This window comes from Thamnophis elegans, chromosome 2 (assembly GCF_009769535.1).
Source record: "Thamnophis elegans isolate rThaEle1 chromosome 2, rThaEle1.pri, whole genome shotgun sequence".
NCBI classification, from domain to species: Eukaryota; Metazoa; Chordata; class Lepidosauria; order Squamata; family Colubridae; genus Thamnophis; species Thamnophis elegans.
In genome coordinates, this window is record NC_045542.1 from 43,004,606 (window position 1) to 43,024,352 (window position 19,747).

A 19,747-nucleotide genomic window follows, 5' to 3' on the forward strand; every position below is an offset into this window, starting at 1 on the left:
AGAAGTGGGGCTCAAGGTAAGAAAGTTCAGTTGATTTTCTGGCTGTTCAAATAAGCAAAGGAGCCTGGAGCCATGGGTGAAACAATCAAAGGAAGGTGAACTGAATCCAGTATTGGTACCTGAAGGTCTTGCTTCAATGACGTATCTGGTGATGGGCCCTTTTCCTGGGTCACCACTTGACCAGTGGATTGTGATGGCTGAACCATATCTGGAGATGAAGGGCTCACCGGGAGGACCTGGAGCACCTGCATTTAAAACAATAATAACAACAACAACATCATATCAGTGGAAAAATTATGCTATGATGCTATACAAATACTTCAGATGAGCTCTATAAGAATCATGCCTTATAGCAGGGTCTCCAAACTTGGCAACTTTAAGACTTGTAAACTTCAACTCCCAGAATTCCTCATGTTGGCTGATGAATTCTGGGAGTTGAAATCCACAAGTCATAAAGTTGCCAGGTTTGGAGACCTCTGTCTTAGAGGATGGTAGAGAATGCTCCTTTAGTATTGAAATAGCATTCTGGTGGAGCTGATGGTGGACCTTGTATTTTCTTCTCCACATTGTCTATCTCTAGTGGCCTTAATTCAGTCCTAATCCAAGTCTCTCATGTTTGGATGCTGCCTAATTCATTAGACAAAGTAACATATTATTTAGTTACAGTCCAATCTCAACCATGAAGTTTCACTGGGTGGCCGAAGGCTATTGAGCTTTCTCAGCCCAAGCTACTCATAGGGTTATTTGGCATGTGGGCAGAGGGAGGGGAATGGGAATGGGAGGAGGAAGGGAATATTTCATTTGAATTCTTGAATGAAAGGCATAAAAGGTATAAAAACTAAAATATATAAATAAAATATTTTAGTGCTAAATAATAAATGAAAGACAAAAAAGGTTTTGATGCTTAATTTTGATTATAATTCTGGTGGGCTGCAAATCCCACAAAAATGGTATTTCACAGAGGAAGCTATTTTATATCCATTTCTTGTTATCCACATACCTGCTCTATTTAAAAAGCAATATTTGAAGCATTTAAAACGTAGATTGAACCGATTCATGAATTTATAATATAGACATTTTGATCTAATGTGGATGTTAGCCATGTGGTTAATTAAACAATATACCTGCTATTTATAGGCATTTATCAGAATTTTTTCCCCAGATACTGGGTAATCCACATTTACTGATTTGAAGGGGCTTGTTAAGAGCCGCAGTGGCGCAGTGGTTAGAGTGCAGAACTGCAGGCTACTTCTGCTGACTGCCAGTTGACTGCAGTTTGGCAGATCAAATCCCACCTGGCTCAAGGGTGACTCAGTCTTCCATCCTTCCGAGGTGAGTAAAATGAGGACCCAGATTGTTGGGGGCAATAGGCTGACTCTTAGAGAGGGCTGTAAAGCACTATAAGTCTAAGTGCTATTGCTATTGTTTACAATGCTGGACTCAACACTGGAACATATGAAGGAACAACTGAGTATGCACAATTGAGATTTGTTTTGCAATTGAGATTCCTTCTATCACACATAAACAAAGGGCTCTGGCTTTAGAGGTTAGTACTTTCAGATCATCCTATGATGTCTTTTTTCTCTTTAAGGACCCACATGGGCCACATGAGTTGATGGCAACTTTTTCCAATGATCTTTGCTAGGCCAAAGAATAGAGACAACTCTAGAAAATTGGGGTCAGGGGACAGTTCTGAACAATGATGCTGTGCATAATTAGCCATTATATTTATTTGTGCAGTTATCTCTTTGCTTTCTATGTTATTATGACTGCACAAAACCAGTAAAGAACAATTGTTTAAGTTTTGATTGATTGAGATGTACATGAGGCATGGATCACTCAAGACACATTGAGAAGAATATTCCTGTTTTGAAGAATTCTAGGAACTTATATATCCAAAGCAGCCACCTACAAAACAAGATATTTTGCACATTTTATTCCATTCTGTCCAAAGATGAAGAAAAAATATGATTTTGCCATACGAATCAACAGACATGGAAGACAAGAAACTCTTTCTCAAACCTGAAACTGAATCCAGTACTACTTAAGCATCTTAGATTAGGCAGGCTCCTATTAAAAACTGGAGTCATAGAGGAAGTATTGTGGTTTGTTACTGGGCATGGTTTTAATTTAAATTCTAATTGTTAAGGTCTGTTAAGAGTATGGGAAGAACGATGGAGAAAGGAATCTCATCTCTCAGTTTCCTTGATGTACCTTCCCCTGGCCCTGTAGTGATGTTGGCTTCTACTTCTGGACCATAAATGAAGGTCTTGGCTCGAATTCGGAATCGGTAGGTGACACCTTCAGACAGGTCCTTGACTTTCAACCACAAAGGACTGTTTCCTTTCACGTCCACGGTCACAATTTTGCTGACCCCTGGAAGGCAGAAAGACACATATTATGAGATGGGTCCAGGAGTTTGGGTAGAGTGGGGAATAAAGCACGGTGAGGGAGCAACCAATAAAAAGCACCCTAGTCTGGCACAGGGGATGAGGCTGCTACCTAGCCATTCCAGGGAAAGAAGCAGTAGCTGATTTCAGTACCCCATTGCCCATGATATTCTACTGGGCCACTTGGCAGGATTGGGCCTTGGGAAGACTGTTTTACAGTGGTTCTAATCCTTCATGTGAGAACACAGTAAGAAAACGGTGTTGGGGACAACAGTTTGACATCTATGTTGTTGAATTATGTTGATTCACTGGGCTTGACTTTGCTTTTTGTGTTACATGGACTGACATTGGGGTACAATGTAAAGATAGATAGACAGACAGACAGACAGACAGACAGACAGACAGAGATGGACAGACAGACAAATAAACCCATCATCAGGGTTCATGTTGTCTGAAGAATGCCATTATCTTTTCATAACTGATTAAGTTGTGGCTATTAGGATCCCTTGCCTTTATTGCTGGGGGTTTACTGATGGCTTATACATCTGAGATGTAGAAATACAATTTGAAGTTCAAAAGGTTCTGGTTATGGACAGTCCAACTTTTAAAATCTGTAGTCCTATAGTCACAAATTAGAACATTCTCCTAAGACAGCAAGGTGTGTTCCCTGGCCATTCATTGTTGCACTTGAAGTCATGCACACCCAGACTTGCATATCTGCATATCCTGTAAGTTCCTTACCATCCACAGGCATGCAGGGTTCATAAATGAGCCGGTAGCCTTCCAGGATTCCATTTGGGAAGATCGGGGGCTCCCAGGACACATTCACCGAAGTTGTGGTCAGTTCACTGAATTTGACAGAGCCTGGGGAACTGGGGGCTTGGAGGAGAAAATAAAATAAAATTAGAAGGAAGTGTAGCGCTATATTACATGACTAAACCAGGTGTAAATAACCAACCTTGGTAACTTTAAGACATATGAACTTCAATTCCTAGAATTCCCCAGCCAGCCATGTTGGACGCAATTGGACACCCTTAATCTAAATGGAAGTTATAATGGCTATTGACCAAGAGTCTGAAAAATGAATGATAAGCCATTAAGAAAAATGCAGTTTCCCCTTGAATATAGCCAGTGTACAGCCTTTCCTGAACAGTGAGTGAAGGGAGACAAAGCGATCGGGAAATCAAAATAAATGTGGAAGCCAAGTGAACTATGACAACCAACCAGAGTCACTGGGAGTTAGGCAGCATATACTCTACATTTAATATATTATTTAATGATTAAAACGGGGGAGACTGTAGGTTGGGAAGTCAGTGGAAGGGGAAACATTTAATTACATAACTGTGTTTCAAAAGGGAGTCCAAATCTACCAAAGAGCATAGGACTCCCTCGGTCCTTGCCTCCACACCCAAATTTTGACGTCTTCCAAGACCTTCCTTTCTATGTGCAGCCATTTTCAGCACAAAAACTGTATACGTGCTGGTGCTTTTTTGGCTGAACTTCTTGAAGGGGATGAAAGAAGTGAAGGAGACAGAAATCGGGCTGGAGAGAACTTGATTGCTATCTGCGTTTATGCTAGGATGACTTCAGGTGTTGTGGAGCTTCAGCAAATTAAGAAGGCAGAATATTTTCTTTTTCATTTTTACAACTGTAGAAGGAATGAAGGAAGAAGTCAAACCCAAATCCAGAAAAGGAACTAATCTTGGATGCCTATTTTACTAGAATTGCCTAAAGTGACTCCTCAGCTGCGCTAAACCTTTTTTTAATCTGCTGGGATTGAATAATTCCCTCTGGCTGGTTTTGAAAGAAAAAAGGATGACAATAAGGCAGTATTGTATTCCTCTTGTTTGGTAATAAATTTACACAGGTGGAGATTGTTTTTCCTTCCTTAACACTGGGCTCTTGGTTGCCTTGACAACCAAGACATTTTAAATGTGTCTGGGTTATCTGGGGAAACATGTAGCTGCTTTTGGCAGGCTTGTGACACTGGTGAGAAAGAATGAATGAAATCACCAAAACAAAACAAAATCCTACTGAGACACCCATTTAGAAAGTAGGTCATGAGTCAGATCCCCAGAAATTTTTAAAAAGGAAGAAAAGAAAATGCAAAACGGACAATCACAACTGGGATGTGTTTGAAAGGTATTTGTCTTAAACTATAAACTATTCCTTCCAACTGACTCACTTCTGTGAAAAAGGGACCCACTACACACCCGGAACTTTGGCTTTATCAACAGAGAAGGTGTGATCATTTTTCATTCTCTGTTTTCCTTTTCTTACAACTGATCACAACCAACCTGTGAAGATTGTTCTGAAGATGAACAGAAGTGCCTATATTAAATGGCTCAACTGGCTTAAGTACATAGGACACATTCCCACAACTGCAACCAACCATCTCTTCCTGGCATCTAACAGCTGCAATAACATTGATCCAAATCCTTATCCCTGCACTATTTTTTGTAAAGAAACCTAAATCGCACTCCGGCAGTAGCAATTTTTTGCTCATAAAAAAAATATCCAGATAGTGGGCTCTTTGCTTTCCACAAAAACTGAGCAAACAGTTCATTTAGCAAGTCATGCCCCCCCCCCCCCCGTGCTAAGAAAATTAAATTAGCTTGAACTTACTAGCTGTGATCTGCAAAACAGATCCAAGTGCCAACCAATGCTTCAAGGGGGATTAAAAAGAAAGAGACTGGAATGGTTTTATTTGAAATTAGGCCAGATTTAGTTACGCTCATTGAAAAGAAGCAAGATGATTTTTTCATTCTCTCAAAACATATGGCAGAGAGAGAAAAAATCCTGCCCATTCTAAAGGCTGATGGATCACAGTACATTCTCTCTCTCTCTCTCCCTCCCTCTCTCTTTTCCCCATGGTGACCTCTATCTTGCAGCCCATTATTGCCTGTCAGGTTTTTCCAACACAAATACCAAGAGGAATGAAAAGAAACATAAAAATAGATTTCCTACCAAGGAGATGGAAAACAAAATTAACATTCCTTTGTCATTTGACCATTTCAAGAAAAAAAATTAATGTCTGAAGTAAGACTTTATATAGCATACAGATGCCAATAAATAACCTGGTTGGTGACCTGACTTAGCTTGGAAAGCAAGTTTTTTTTTTAAAGTAACATTCTTCCTGATTAATTGCACCTTTCTTGATGGCTTGAATTAGCACATTTTTGTAGCTAAAGGAACACAATTTCTTCCCTGACAATGTTATGATTTTAAGTAACAAAAATATATATATGCAGTATTTTCTTTTTGCAAACAAACAAACATCTGGCACAAAAACTGTGAGAATTATTTTTCATATTAATAAAATAAAGGGTTGCCCTAACAATAGAAAATGGGAATCACAGAACACTTGTTCTCTAGCAAAACCTTTATATTATAGGGCAAGAAAAATCATAGCCGGGGTGGAACATGATAAAACAGATTGGCTCCAGACTGGCAAAGAAGTGAAATAAAGCTGTATGCTCCATCGTTATTCAACCAATAGGCATAGTTGCTGGCAGGCAGGTGGTGTGAAAAATGTAATAAATATTGAGAGACGATGAATTGGAAGAACGTGAGTGTAAAACTGGAGGGGGAAAAAAAATAACCTGCCCTATGCTGATCACGCTATTCTGATAGCTGAAAATGCAAATGATCTGGAAGTTCCAGTAATGAAAACCAAGGAGCAATGAAAAATGGAACTATGATTAAATTATAAATAAGAACAAACAATAATGAGTCCAGAAAGAAGCCTGGAAAGAACTGACAGTGAGAATATTAAAGTAATGGATGGCTTCTACCTTTCAGGATTGACTTTTGACAGTAAAAGAATCAGCAATCAAGCAATGGGCCACAGACCAGTGCTTGGTAGGATAGCAACAAAGACCTTTTTAGAATTTCGAGCCATGACATGATCATTAAAATGTGTCCTCCTGAAATTCTGTATAAACTTCTTTGAAATTTCCCTGTCTTAGTTCCTCTAGTTGGTTGTGATAGCTAAAAAAGAAGGAAGAATAAAAGAATAAAGCTGGATATTCCGTTAAAAACCATTTTTATCTATTCATACTTGCTAACAAGACAACATTAGGAAGCCAAGTTAAAGACTCATGTAAGAAGGAAAAATAATGACAAGCTGAAAGAGGAACACGGGAGGCTGAGTAGTGGCAGTGCTAAGAAAACATTCATTATGACATTCAGAACTACAGACAGAGAAACTACTGTATCATAGCCCTAGGCAAAATGCCCTTCTCTTTTCTTCTGGTTCCACTGAAAAGAAATGGAAACAAATTGAATCCAACAGATTGAATTGAAATGGAATCACTGGATGGAGTTTTAGAGCTGAGTAGCGAGGCTGAAAAAAGAAAAATAAAGGGAAATATCCCGAACACCTCTGGTCAAAATCCATTGCCATGGTTCCTCTCATACTCGGCTGTGTTTTGCCAAGAATAACCTTAAGGATTCCAGAAAAGGGAAGCCAGGAAAGTAGATCCTAGTTCAGGCTCTATTGACTCCCTCTGGGCAGAGATAACCAAGATACTAGCTTAGATCCATGGTGATGCTCTCAGCATAAAGGGCATTTCATAAGGCTCAGATGCTAGAGCTGACTAACAAGCCCCCTCCTACTTTCTCTCTTTTTTAAAAAAAGTTATCATTGGTTTTGATATCCAGATATGTAAGCTGATATTGTTTTGAAATGCATTATCAAACCAGAAGTTGTGTGAGGGCGGAACAGGTGATACCAACAGGCACAAAACAAATGACTTTAAAGATGGAGACCAGGGCATCAGACCACAGAGTAGCAGATGCCTTTTCCCTGAACATCAAGTGTAGCCTAAGTAGTTTGAATATCCTACTGGATTTCTTAGAATGCAGATTCTAACAGCCGTGGTGGCGCAGTGGTTAAAGGCAGTACTGCAGACTACTTCTGCTGCTTGCCAGCTACCTGCAGTTTCACCAGGCTCAAGGTTGACTCAGCCTTCTATTCTTCCAAGGTGGGTAAAATGAGGACCTAGATTATTGAGGGCAATAGGCTGACTGTAAACCACTTAGAGAGGGCTGTAAAGCACTGTGGCGATGTATACAAGTCTATTCAGCAGCAGTTCAGTTATCAAATGTCTAGCAGAAAGTTTCTTCAAAAGTGACAGGAAGTTTGGAGCAGGATGAGGGTGAGGCAAGTCTATAAGATTTGAGCAGGAGGGAGGGAACTGCAGAACCATATTGGATATAGTGGCTGCCAATCTGAAATTAAGAGAGTGTGGAGAGGAACCTGCACTTTAGAGGAAGACCTATTAGGCGACTTTTAAGACTTGTGAACTTCAACTCCTTTAAGACTTGTGACTTCAGCTTAGCCACTTAATAACTTTTAAGACTTGTGGCTGGGGAATGCTGGGAGTTGAAGTTCACAAGTCTGAAAGTTGTCAAGGTTGGAAAATGCCAGATCTACATAGTGGGTCTGCCCAGAAAAATAAAATAGGATCATTTGTGTGATTTTATTCTTTTATAACAGAGAGTTCTTGGCCCTATCATTCTTGAACCAAATACAACACATCCTTATGTTTAGAGGCTAAAATAGATTCCTTTCATCATGGGTCTTTGACTTGGCATTGAAAAGGAACAGCAGAGGTGGAGAACATACCCGTGTCACTTGACACTGGGCAATACTGTGTGCCTTTATAACAAGAAATAAATTAGGCTGGGAGATTTCAAACTTGAAGCCCATTTGCGAGGGCCGAATAATGAAGCCACAACAATGGTAAGATGAATGAAGCCAGGGAACAGAACATTTTAAAGGGAAATAACAATAACAACATAGCAACTTTTAATCTCTGTGTAATTCATTCCACTCATTTTTAGCCTATCAAACTACATCATTCAACTGAAGGCAAATATGGGGGACATTTTGATTAATTGTCCATCAGAAGGCCTCATCTACTGGCTCATTTATAAAGGCAAATCTTTCCCTATTTCTTCTGAGTTCCTTTCATATTTTCGACCAACGAGGACATTGAAATGTGCACCATTACCGTTAAACTGTTTTACCTGGGTAATTTCCGCAATCCATGGAAGCAATTAATGAGATAGATTTTTTTTAACTACATCCTTTGCCTTTGGTTCCTGTACTTAGCTACAATATTTTACTTGTATCCAAAATAAAGGGCAGATGTAATATTTGCAGTAAATCTTCTTCCTTCTTTCCAGAGATTTGTCATCTTTTCATGGAAACTTCCAATTTTTCTATGCATTTTTATAGCTGATCTTCTTTTCGCTGCCCACCCAATTCCCTCTTGGAATGGCTTTTGAATGCCGTTTTACTAATATATTGGCATAGTCACAGGTACTTTAAAAGGCTTTTGAACATAGACATATTGTAATATTGCTTTCAAGCTTCCATACTCAATGGCATTTATTTATTATTTTATAACTGCCTGCCAGCTGCCTGCAATTTGGCAGATTGAATCTCACCAGCTCAAGGTTGACTCAGCCTTCCATCCTTCTGAGGTGGGTAAAATGAGGACCCAGATTGTTGGGGGAAGACTCTGTAAACAGTTTACAGAAGGTTTACAGAGAAGGCTATAAAGCGGTATAAGTGTAAGTGCTATTGCCATACTATAACTGATCTTCCCTTGGGTATGACCTTTTTTCAGGGAGGATTTTGTTTTCAAATCACCACATAAACATAGACAAATGCAGAGATTAGGTAGAACAGGGATGCTAGCATATTATTTTCTTTCTTCTTCTAGAGGACAGATTAAAGGATTTTTTCCTAATCGGAACCAGAAACTGTGATATTGGCAGACTCTATGATCATTCAGCTGTTGAATAGTTTGGAGGCAGCTGAGGATGAATTTTATATTCTCTGAAAGCTCTAGATTAGCAAACACACATTTTAGTCATTTTTTTTAGTCATTTTATTAAGATTTATAGGCCGCCCTTTTCCCTGAGGGGACTCAGGGCGGCTTACAATCAAAGGGAAGGGGGTGCACTATCAAAGACAAACAATATGTGAACAAAAGAAAGAAAATAATAAAAACACAACTTGCATTCAACAGTCAACACTCGGGCGGGTAAATTGGGAACCTATACACACACACACACACACACACACACACACACACACACACACACACCTAAATGGATGTCCCTACTAGTCTGACAAGTACATCTAACTTAAAAGTATTCCACATGTACTTAAACATGTATTGAGAAAGAGGTGGGCTGGAATCTGGAAATCTTCAAATCCTCCCTCCCTGCCTTTAAACAAGCCTTGAAAATCTGGTTCTTCCACTAGGCCAGGGGTCAGCAAATTGCAGCTCTGGAGCTGCATGTGGCTCTTTCCTCCCTCTGCTGTGGCTCCGTCACCGATCGGTGCCACAATTTTGAGAGGAGCTTCCGGTTTGGGGGTGGGGGAGAGAAGCAGAGTGCACCAGGAGAAGACTCTATGGCAAGGGGAGGGTTTTCCAGTTGTCTCCACAATTGATAGGGCCTTCGGTTATGGCAGGTAGAGGAAAAAGTACGCCATGCTAGGAGGAGACTCTATGATGGTGGGGGAACTGAACTTCCGGTCAGCTCCAGAATTGAACAGGGGGCTTCTGGTTAGGATCTTTGTGGCTCCTGGTGTTTTCTTTTCTGTGGGAAACGGGTCCAAATGGCTCTTTGAGTGTTTAAGTTTGCCGACCGCTGCACTATGCTTTGTGCTATGCAGTTGTTGGATGTCTTTCGGATGGGTTTTGTATAGGGAAGAAGATTTTTATTGTGTTTTGTGCTGTTCTTGTTCTTTTCTGTTCCTTCTTGGTATTTCTTGTCTTCTTTAAAAAGATAGTATGCTGCCCAGAGTCACCACATAAAGTTAGACAAAAACAAACATGTTTTATAAATGAACAAACAAGACCCACCAGACTACTATGCCCAGTGTTGGGCATTGATCCACTAACTGAGGGATTAGTAAAACATAAACTGTGCTTTACTGGCAGAACCTGGAAGTGGAGTTAAAAGAGGGATCGGCCAAGAATCTTTACATAGCCACAAGCGAACTATGTCCAATCTCCCATGATGGCTGTTGATCCTTATTTAACTTCAAATAAGTGCTATTTGTTAGTTGAGAAGAAGTTAGTTGTGTAGCAACAATCAGTTTAATTGGATCTTCACATGTGGACTTGGTCTTTTCTATCATTCATCTTCTTAATTGAGTGGTGCAGTGGCCTAGAGGTGGAGCTCTTGCCTCACAATCAGCAGGCTGTGAGTTCGATCCTAGGTAGCGAGAGATATTCTCTCTTGGGGCACGAGTAAATATCTGTGCAAACAGCGTTGGTTACAGGAATGCCATCCGGCCAGCTCAGCTCCATTCAGTTGCCCCGACTCCATCCCAATCCAAGGGATTATGAGGTCATTAAAAGACAAAAAAAATTCATCTTCTAAATCAATGGTTAAAACATGTTTGGATTTAGATAAGCGGCAACAGAAGGGAGGTTGAAGTTACCTAGGGATTCTAGGCTGATCCTTCTTTTAACTCTTCCCCCAGGTTCTGTCACTCTTTCTCCTACAATGATTGAACATTATCTGTAACTAGGCAACTGTTCCCTGCCTCTGAATGCCTACTGGCCAGTGCTATGCCACCTACCTGCTTGCTGTGTCCTGCCCTTGATAGGGATACTGCGGGGGCCATCACCTGCAGCATTGAAGGCAAGGATGGAGATGAGGTAGGAAGTGTAGCCAGTCAGGTTCTTCAGTTTGACACCACTCTCTGGTAAGAAGAGTGTTTTCACCCTTTCAGTTTCATTCTGCCGCTGAGCTTCCCAGAAATAAATCTGTGGAACAGGGAAAATCGAATCAATGCAATCAAGGATATAGAAGGAAAATGTGCAGGAGAAAATAAAGAGGCAAGAGGATGAAATAAAGACATTTACTTCTCGCTTTGGTTTTGGCACATGAACCTGCTCTTCCATTCCAAAATGTGGACATGGAAAGTCAAATTTTCCTAAATTAACAAGTTTTCATTCTATTTTGTATTTTTGTATTTTTTTGTATTTATTAGACATTTATAGGCCGCCCTTTTCCCTGAGGGGACTCAGGGCGGCTTACAGTCAAAAAGGAAAGGGAGTGTAGGACAGTGTAGGGAGTGTAGTGGTTATGCATCGCGTCTTTTCTTTCAGAGTTGTATCTCTTTATGTACCACCCTCCAATTATCTGAAGCCTCACACCTGGATTCTTCAGTATCATCTCACAGGCCCAGTTGCATTTCATTGACTCTTTAGAAAAAAGCTTTTTGACGGTGTTGATGAATTGGTAAACTAGAATCACTCAATTACAAGGTAATACATTAAGAGATACTTAATGAAGTGATACTTCAAGAAAAAGAATGAAGTCTCCCTTAAATCAACCTTGATTCCTGGCAACTACATTGTCTTCTGGGGTCTTCTACAATTTTCCAGTCTTGTCTATATCCATGAGATTTCGTAGTGATCTCCCCTCAAAATACTAATCAGATTTGACCCTGACTAGCTTTTTTGAGATTAGCTACAGCTAGTTAAGTGCTGCCATCTATCCACCACAGTACACTGCGAAACTGAAAAAGCAATGGCCCATTAAATAACTGCCTAGTTACTTGAAGAATTCAAAGTTGCTGAGATTTCTGCCTCATAAATACACAGGTAATAATTTATACAAGCATTACCTCTCCTTTGCTTCAAGACAGACATCTGTCTAAGGTTGGAACTTGATAAAGCATTTCCCTTTCTCTTTTCCTTAATGTAGGGGAAAATGTCTTGATACATGAGCCGTGGAAGTGCTAATCAAAACATGGCAATCCTGGGTGCCTCCTTCCAGATTATTTTTAGAGGGATGAGGGAATTGAGGACAGAAGGATTTGGGAGGCATGGATGTAAGAACAGGTCTCAGGGAAGCTAATAGTCCCCCTGTAGGAAAATCTTCATCCATCAGAGGGACAGAATTAGGAATACAACTGGTATCAGGAACGGCAAATATTAACAAGCTGTAGATGTGCAGTACTATGAAGTGAACTTGTTTATAAAGCATTTTAAGTTGTTTAGCAATGTGACATTTTTATGTTAATACAGTGACTGCACTATTCTACATCTTTCCCACATTGCACATAATGATGGACTCAGAGACAAAGAAATAAAGGAGAAAAAAATATCTAAAACAGAGGAAGTTTTACTAGTATCAACAAGAAAAGAGATCCTGCAGTAGTCTCCCAGAGTTTATGGGATTTTGTTTTAATTTTGAAGAGCAAAATGATAATAAGAAAAGGACACTCACAAGAAGGAGATGTGTGACAATGATGAATCTCTAAACATGTTTTTTTATTGTCAACTTATCACACTGTTCGAAGAATTTTTAAGCAGGATGCGGTGGTTTAGTGGTTAAAATGCTGGATTTGTTGACCAGAAGGTTGACAGTTTAAGAGCGGCATGCGATGGGGTGAGCTCCCATTCTTGCCCCAGCTTCTGCCAACCTAGCAATTTGAAAGCACGCAAATGCAACTAGATAAATGGGTACCACTTCAGTGGGAAGGTAGCAGTATTCCCTGCACCTCTGGTGTATAGCCATGCCGGCCACATGACAATGGAAGCATCTTCACACAATGTTGGCTCCCTCAGCTAGGGAATGGAGATTAGCACCATTCCCTAGAGTCAGACAGGACTATACAGAGGAAATCTTTACCTATTTTTTTTTAATGAAAAGAATGCCTTCAGAGAACTTGAGACAAATGAAATGAAAAGAAAATGTATTTTAAAGCAGAGGATCTCACTAACAGTAGGCGTATTCCTTGTATTACTGGAAAATATCAAGATTAAGATTATTCATTCTTCCACTAGACAAAACTGTGCAAATAATTAAAGCTTAATCTTGATTTACAGGGTGAACAGAATGATACACAGAATTCTGAAGTCATTTTTGGATGATATCCAGATTTCCACAGAGAAGTTGGACCTTCCATGAAGTCATGGTACCAAAGAGACGGCAACAAACCAGTTCCATGGCAACACTACTTGGCACCCTTGTGGTTTCTTGGGAAACAAGAAAGCAACTTTCCTCAAAGGTCACTTCTAAACTGTCTCCTTGTTCCCTGATTGGACACACGAAGCCAGATGATACTTATCTAAGATTGGCAAGAGAACACTTCTGGCTCCATAATGTACTTTCAACTGTCCAACTCGGAGACAATAGATCAAGGGGGCCTTTTAGCAGTTGTGATTTAGAAGAAGGCCAAACATTGCTTTGAACGAAGGCCATTTCTATCAGAGCTTTAATTACATATAATAAGGTTACAAAACCAATATGTTTTCTGAATATGAATTCTTAGCCAAATGCCAGCTACTGGGTCGTGAGACGTTCGGAACCAGGCCACAGAAGTGGCGGGCGAGCGCACACACACATGTGCATCTCCACTTGTGTGAACTGCACACACACTTGCCAGTCACTTACGCAGAATCATCACCTCTCCCCCTCCCCCACTGGTCTGAAAAGCGGGAAAGGATGGGAAACTCTAGTGTATGCATTTAATCCCTGAATGAATTATAGTATAGTATATAGTATATTATAGTATATTATAATATTTAATATGTAATATTTTATATAGGAGTTAAATTCTAACTCTTATAGCATAGGGATTATTAAATTCCATCCCACTGTTATGTTATATTACTAATTATAAAGGTTAAACATATTGGTTTTGGTCACTATTAAAATAAAATACATTTTATTCAGGCCTTTGGTGTGGGAGAGTGACACCGCTCGTTTCATTGCCCTTGCTCTCTTCTATCTTTTTAAATCAACTTTATTATTTCTTTGTTAGATTATTGTGAGCTGCACAAATTTGGACAGAATACAAGTTAAGCAAACAAGTAAATAAATAATATACAGCCGTCCTGCCCTGTTAGCTGTAGAATTATTTGAGATAGTCCCAAATATTAAGAATGCATTGATATTGTACAGGAGGCTTTATAAAATGACCATGCCTATACTATGTGAGCTGGAAAGGCTGTCTTTTATACTTTGGGGATACAAACAGAAACAAGAATGACATTCCCCCAGGAGCAAAAAAAATCCCTGATGATAGGCACAAAGTCCCAGTGTTCTATTTGTAACTCAACAGCATCACTTAGAGGTAAAAAGTGGAACTGTTTTTTGTTTTCTTTTGTTCATTTGCACTCTAGCTGTGGTGCTGTCTCAGACTTGCTCACATTGTGAAATAGAGGTAGGGCAAGCTGTAATACACATATATGTTTATTAGTTATGTTCCGCCATTCCTTCAAAAGCATAAAGTGATGTACATAGTGATCTCCCCACTTATTTTTCTCCACAAAAGCTCTTTGGCGGTTGATTGGATCAAGCAAGAACCAGTGCCTGAAAATCACTCGGTGAGCTTCTGTGGTTGAGGGTGGGACTAGAATTGGGGCTCCTGTCTTCTACGCTAATATCTTAATTGCTGCACTACATTAATTGTTAATACATAGGCTGCATGTGGCTCCCAATGCCCCATTTCACAGAATCTCCGGGTGGAAAGAAACCATTATGTTTGGTGCAGAATTCCATATTAAAGAATCCCTGAATATGCCTGTATAAACACATCCAGTGAAGAGATATGTTTACCTCCCATAATAGTTTATTCTATTATTGACCTGTTTCCTTCAGACTTCTTTTTATAACATTCAACTGTAGACTGTTGTTGTTGTTGGTCGCGAAGTCGTGTCCAACCCATCGCGACACCATGGACAAAGTTCCTCCAGGCCTTCCTGTCCTCTACCATCCTCTGGAGTCCATTTAAGCTCATGCTTCAGTGACTCCATCCAGCCACCTCATTCTCTGTCGTCCCCTTCTTCTTTTGCCCTCAATCTTTCCCAGCATCAGGCTCTTCTCCAGTGAGTCCTTCCTTCTCATTAGGTGGCCAAAGTATTTGAGTTTCCTCTTCAGGATCTGGCCTTCTAAAGAGCAGTCAGGGTTGATCTCTTCTAGGACTGACCAGTTTGATCACTTTGCAGTCCAAGGGGCTCACAGGAGTCTTCTCCAGCACCATAGTTCAAAGGCCTCAATTCTTTAGACTGTAGACTACCTTCCCATAATTTAAGATTATTACTAAATGTTCTGCTCTCTAGAATGATAGAAACTATGTCTTGCCTCTCTGTGGGACATCCTTTTAAATACTTTTAATGTTCTATCAAGCCCAACCCGATCTCCTCAGTTTCCCCTTGTATTCCATCCCCAATCATCTTTGTTGCTCCCCTTTATATTAACTTCATTCATTATTTCCTTTTTCTCAAAATGAGGTGCTTGGAAACGAGCATCACTTCAGATGGTTGCACAATTTTGGGTGCCGGAGTACTACACTGCTTAGGTCACTGTTCCTCAACCTGGCCAAGTTAAGGTGTGTGGACTTCAATTCCCAGAATTCTTTGGGTGGTGCTGGCAGGGGAATTCTAAGAGTTGAGGTCCACACATTTCAAATGGCCAATGTTAAGAAATACTGTTCAAACCAGTTGTAGTTCCCCAGCACCCAAAATACTGCAACCAATTTTGATAATATTATGGAGTATTTTTCAGGGTTTGGATTAAGTTTAGAGAATAGAAATAAGAGAATGACACCACCATGATACTGGAACAGCTCCTGAGAGTGGGCTGTGTTTTTTGAAAATATGCTCCTATTATTAAAACAGAACAAAAGCAGGCAGAATAATACCTGCCTTTAAGAAGAGCAAGAGGGAACTGTAAGATCTTGAAAAATATTTGTTTCTAGAAAGAGACTCTCAGGTTAATCTATATCAGCAAAAATAAAAGAGAGTACTGTGCTACCTTAAGGACTAAACAATTAACTTGTCTCCAAGTTGCCTGTGTTATTACCAATTACTTTTTTTAAATGAATGACCATAGGTAATACTGTAATGATCATTATATTTCCCAATATTTTATTTCACACTGATTTCTATCCACCTGCTCATCAGTGTATACATCTATAACTCTGGGTAATTCTACGCAATTCTAATATCCAGCAGACATTAGTCTGTGAAATGTTATGGATTAATGAACATGCTAATTTCCAGTGTGCCATAAAACTTTCTGTGGTGCCATCTAGCCTGACGCCGGACACTAATCCTCATTAATGCAAGCCCACCTAGAAGATTAGCAATATAGCAACAAAGACGACTATGCTATGATGTATTTATGTAATAATGGTAGAAGAAACAGCCACAGCAGAAAGCCGGTTCCCAATTTGTACCAGGTATAGGATTGTGGCTTCCATCTTTAAACATTTTTTCAAGATGAAATGAGCACCAATCCACCCCCCCCCCCAGGAAAGATCTTCCCCTCCCCTCCATTGTGTGATTATCTTGTAGCCTTGCAGGAGGGGAGTGTCCCTGGTGCTCTCTGAGCTTGGTTGTTTTCTTGCCTTGCAGTGCACTGATGATGTTACCTAGTTTGGGTAACGAAATGTTTCCAAGAAAACAACCAAGTTCAGAGAGCACCAAGGACCCCTCGTTTCAACTCTGAGCTACAAATATTCTCCTTTACTGATACCTTGTAGCCTTGAATGTCTCCGTTCTGTGTCTCAGGAGGCGGTGGCTCCCAAGTAATGTCGAGTTGGGTAGCGGTGATGGTTTGGATGACTACATTCTGGGGTGCAGCTGTAGGGACTGAAGAAAGCAAAGAGAATAAAAGTCAGGAATGCACTAGGCCGACAAACAAATACATGCCTCATACAAATAAATGCCATGCTTTGGCCATGGATTTGCTCTTCTTGGGATCCAGGCCTGTTGGTGTCCTCCTGGCAGTTTTGTCTTTATTGATGGAAGAATGGATCTTTTGCTGGTTGATTCTAATAGTTTCCCTAACAGCTGACCCAGATAGCAATAGCAATGGCACTTAGACTTATATACTGCTTCACATGCTTTACAGCTCTCTCTAAGCAGTTTACAGAGTCAGCATATTGTCCCCAACAATCTGCTTCCTCATTTTATTGACTAGGGAGGATAGAAGGCTGAGTCAATCTTGAGCCGGTCAGAATCGAACTCCTGGAGTGAGCAGTGAATTAGCCCTGCAGTACTGCATTCTAACCTCTGTGCCAACACAGCTAACCCTATCCAAAAGCTCTCTGATTTAACCTCCGGTAGGCAGGTAAAAACATGACACAGAGACCCAAAGTAGAAACACTCTTACAAAGTGTGCTTGCTCAACTTACCAGCCTCGCCGACAAAGACCTCTTGGGGGGAACTGGTGGGCCCTTCCCCCACAGCATTGTAGACACTCATGCGGATCTCGTAGCGACGGTGTTTGTTCAGATCTGCAAAGGTGGAGAAAATCGGTGGTCATATAGGAGAAGGGAGGAGAAGTCACTTGGGCTGCCTCCAAAGTAGCAGCACATGCTTTCTTGTTAGCTTCCTTTCATTTTTCCTCCCACTATTCCTTGCTTGAGAACCTGGCTACTTCCTGTCCAATTTCTTTAGATTGGAAAATATATAGGCAATATATTGTTTTGGACTAAAAAAAAAAAAAGCAAGCAGACACCAAACAAAGCAAGAACAAGATCTCTGGTTAATTGCACGGTTTCTAGTATGTGAACTTTAAAGTAAAAAAAAGAAGACGTCCATTTAGCTGTGAGTAAAGGTGCTGTTTTAAACAATGAGAATAGAACTTAAATTGTTTAAGGTCGCTTCCTATCACCTCCATTCATTTCCATGATTCCTGGACCTCAGTTTCTCATCTCTTTTTTTCAATACCCTAAAGAGGAGGTTGCTCTCCTTTCTATTATTTCTCCATTGCATCCTGCTGCAATTATGATACAGCATGGATGTGAAATGGAAATCCACTTTCCTGGATATGCTACTATAAACTATTGATCAGCGTGGACTACTTTGTTCCGTTACTTGAATGGAGTTCTTAAATTGGGTTGGGTTATGGTTATTTCATGTAGTATACTCAAGAAAAACCTGCAGAAATTACTCTTACTAATGTTTGGATTTGGTTAAGAGAGGGATAATAGAGTTCATTGCAAATCACACCTATTACCACTATTTTAGAAAAATGTGACCCTAGTATATTTTCTTCCACACATGCTGATTGCAATCTGTATCATCCCCAGTAATCCTGTTGTGAGCAAGATGGGGTTGCTTCACACACACACAAACACACGAGCCCAGAGACACAAGCAGAGACAGGAGTATAGGCCAAAGAGGGAGCTCCCACTTACTGTCCAGCTCGTATTGGGTCAGGGAGGCCTCGCTCAGGTTCTGCATGGCATATGTTGCTGTGGGATGGCAGGTGGTCAGAAGGGGAAAGCAGTGCAAGGTTAGCTACATGGGAAGAAACATCTGGACAACACAAGCTAAACAAAGCAACATCATTACTGTGCAAGAAATGAAGCAGTCTGGGAGAAATTCCCAGTCCAAGCGAAGGAAGTTGAGGGGGTCTCGTGAGCGGAGGGGGAAAGGGGAGAGGGAGGGAAAGATGACAAATAACTAGAAAGAGAAGAACAATAAAATTTCAAAGGACAAACAATTTCCCTGCATCTATTATATGCATTAGGATACAAACGTCCCATCATTCATTATTCCATAAAAGCCTCTTCTGGCAACCAAGACCTTGAGCTGCTAAGGACTGACACACTGACACAAAGCTTGCAACCCCAAGAGGACCAAACACAGCAATGCTCTGATGCAACAAACAACTGCTCCAGATTTCGGGGGAGGTTTTTATGTTGGATGTTTCTGCTTGTGCATTTTTGTAAATTTATAATAGAGGACCTGGGTATATTTTCATTAGTAAGACACTGGAATGATTGATCTGTAACATCTTGCAAGTTTTTTTTACCTAGCTATTTTATTAACAAGTATGATACATAACAGGGGTGGGATTCAGCCGGTTCGTACCGGTTCAGGTGAACCGGATGTTAATTTTGCATCCAGTTTGCCGAACTAGTTGTTGCAAGGACTGTCTGGCCCTGCCCACCCAGACTTGCCCCTCCCAGGAGTTTCCATCATGCCAGGTAAGTGCAGGACCCATGCAGAGGCTCTGGGAGGGTGAAAAATGGGCCTCCTGGAAGTCTGGAAATGGGCCCATTTCCAGCCTCTTGGAAGCTCAGAGAAGCCTCTGGAGCCTCTGGAGGGTGAAAAACAGGCCTACCAGAAGTTCCAGAAACATGTTTTTGGCCTCCGGAGGGCCTCCAGAGCCTGGGAGAGGCCATTTTTGCCCTCCAAGAGACTCGGGTAAGCCTCTGGAGCCTCCTGAGAGCAAAAAATGGGCCTTCCGGAAGTCTGGAAATCAGCTCATTTCTGGTTTCCAGAGGGCCTCTGGAGCCCGGGGTAGGCCATTTTTGCCCTCCAGGAGGCTTGGGGAAAGCATCCTGAGCCTAG

At 40.7% G+C, this 19,747-nt stretch overlaps 1 protein-coding gene across 1 annotated transcript in view; it reads right to left on the bottom strand.

Annotated features, from left to right (window-relative positions):
- SDK2 (sidekick cell adhesion molecule 2) overlaps positions 1-19,747 on the bottom strand; it is a 186,716-nt gene that overhangs the window by 16,013 nt on the left and 150,956 nt on the right. The window contains 7 exon segments of the mRNA XM_032208636.1: positions 120-245; positions 2,215-2,376; positions 3,132-3,269; positions 11,002-11,188; positions 16,917-17,032; positions 17,578-17,679; positions 18,586-18,642. Coding sequence (XP_032064527.1) covers positions 120-245; positions 2,215-2,376; positions 3,132-3,269; positions 11,002-11,188; positions 16,917-17,032; positions 17,578-17,679; positions 18,586-18,642 — 888 coding nt within the window.